The 2,006-nt window shown below is 51.3% G+C and overlaps 2 protein-coding genes across 2 annotated transcripts; both read left to right on the top strand.

Moving 5' to 3' along the window:
* The first annotated feature begins 872 nt into the window (after nucleotides 1–872).
* Nucleotides 873–1,481, top strand: PICMEDRAFT_18214 (hypothetical protein). Its single transcript, XM_019161913.1, has one exon. The coding sequence runs from the start codon at nucleotides 912–914 to the stop codon at nucleotides 1,314–1,316; it is 405 nt and encodes a 134-aa protein (XP_019015399.1). The 5' UTR covers nucleotides 873–911; the 3' UTR covers nucleotides 1,317–1,481.
* Nucleotides 1,416–1,751, top strand: PICMEDRAFT_74537 (hypothetical protein; the record flags this gene model as incomplete). Its single annotated transcript, XM_019164797.1, has 1 exon — nucleotides 1,416–1,751. One exon carries the CDS (start codon nucleotides 1,416–1,418, stop codon nucleotides 1,749–1,751), a length of 336 nt encoding a protein of 111 aa, XP_019015398.1.
* Between the last annotated feature and the right edge of the window lie 255 nt (nucleotides 1,752–2,006).

The raw sequence follows: 2,006 nt of genomic DNA, 5'->3' as shown, positions 1-2,006 counted from the left end.
AACCAAAGATGTCTGAAGAACAAAACATTCTAGCAAGCAAGAGATTTGATATTATCGAAGGGTTGATTGTCGACCACACGAAGAAGTGTGTGGTCACTCCCTACAAGAAGGAGATTGCGGACAAGATCCCGTTGATTAGCTACATCAAGGAGCTGTACGACGACTGGGAGACCTATCCTACCGGTACCGTTATCAGGTACGAGTGTCCTCATACCAAGAGAATTGTTCAGGAAAACACCAAGACCAAGGTCTTCAGAAAGCCGGATGAGGAAATGATGAAGAAGTACAACCTGGACGAGCGGTTTTTGACCAACCAGGATCTGTTCTTTGCCGTCCACAACTCAATGTCGGGCATCGAAGCCGACTGTGTTTGCATCATCTTTCCTAGCAACAAGCACATCTACTTGTTCACCAAGGTTCCTGAAAACGACACCCCTTGTTCTTTTGCTTACAGAAGCTCAGACGGGATCAACACCGGCTACGAGTCCACCACCGGTCTGACCACCTTCTACAAGCTCAACGGGTTCAGAGCCTGGCTCAAGAAACAGGACTTCCCTGAAAACTCGATGGTCTATGCGGTGGAAATCAAGCAGGTCATGTACTACCTGTACTTCCACTTTGCGGCGAAGGAGCACCTCATGAACCTGGACGTTGCCAACACCGGCACCATGCGGGTTGAGACTGCCATGGGCAACCATACCATGGGCACCCTTGACCGGTACCTGAAGTTTCTGAGCACTGCGTATTTCTACTTGCTGAACGTCGGCAAGTACCAGAACTGTGCCGAGGTGAACGACGAGATTGTCGACAAGATCAAGGTTTTGAGAGACAACGTGGGCGATGCTGCCGACGAACAGGACCATATCATCTATGCCCGGTTGGAGGAGAAAGTCAGGCTTCTGAGAGAAATCATGGTCCTGATGCTGGACGACGAGGCTGCTTTTTCGTTTCCTGTCAAGGCGTCTGTGCTGGACGAGGCGGGAGAGCTGAGACACTACGAGTACTGTGTCAAGGTATTCAACTCGTACAAGCTGTTCATCAAGTACCTGCTCATCCACACCAACGGCAAACGGGTTCCACGGGAGTTTCTCAAGGCCTTCGAAGGAGAGAGAGGGTACCAGCCGCTGGAGAACTTCAATGCGGTGTACGCCACCATTCTCAAGAAGCGCAACAACTACACCGACACCATGACCCGGAGACTTGCCAACGGTTCTGTGATGGTCAACGGGTTCATCTTCACCCCGCAGCTCATCGCCAGCCTGTACAAGAAGCTCAAGGACGAGTACAACCAGGGTGTCTCCGACCTCAACGCCTAAATCCAGGTGGTGGGTGTCGAGAGGTGCCACGGCCAGTTGAGAGGCAGGTACCAGTACAAGCATGAGTCCAGTTTCTACTCGTGTTTCCCTGCGTCGGACATGAACGCCTTGGTGGCCGACACCAACATCTCGTTCATCGACGACACCAACAGGGAGAAGGTTTTTGCGGTGTTCGACAGGTTGTGTTCTGCAATCGTTGCGTTGGTCATTCTGTCTTCCGGCTCGACCATGAGGCTGCAGGAGTACCCGAGGCTGACGCAATGTGCTCCCCAGAGCATGTTTCTGTTCCAAGGAGACACCGAGGAGTACTGCTACTTTTCAACGGACGTCAACAAAAACAACTCGTTGAAACGTCGCTTCTTGTTTGTCAATCCGGAGGTGTCCAAGTACCTGGTCCACTACTGCTGCATTGTGAAGCGGATTCTGAACTACTAATATGGGAATTCTCGCTCCAGTATGGCAAAAGGGGTCTTTTGTGAAAAACGTTTGTTAGCGAAACACCCTCTCGTGAAAAATGCCGAAATCAAGAGGCCCCTCTCGTGAGAGCGCTGCTCGAAAACGACCCTTTCGTGATTAGTATGGGGAAAAAATCGGGCCGGCGAGCTTGCCGGAGGGGGAATTTTCGACGATTTTTCCGTTTCCTGTTTTCTGACGGTATGTGGTCGGTGTTCTTGCTGGACTGGAGCTAAG

Source organism: Pichia membranifaciens, assembly GCF_001661235.1.
Source record: "Pichia membranifaciens NRRL Y-2026 unplaced genomic scaffold PICMEscaffold_7, whole genome shotgun sequence".
Lineage (NCBI taxonomy): Eukaryota > Fungi > Ascomycota > Pichiomycetes > Pichiales > Pichiaceae > Pichia > Pichia membranifaciens.
This window is presented reverse-complemented; position numbering and strand designations above follow the sequence as displayed.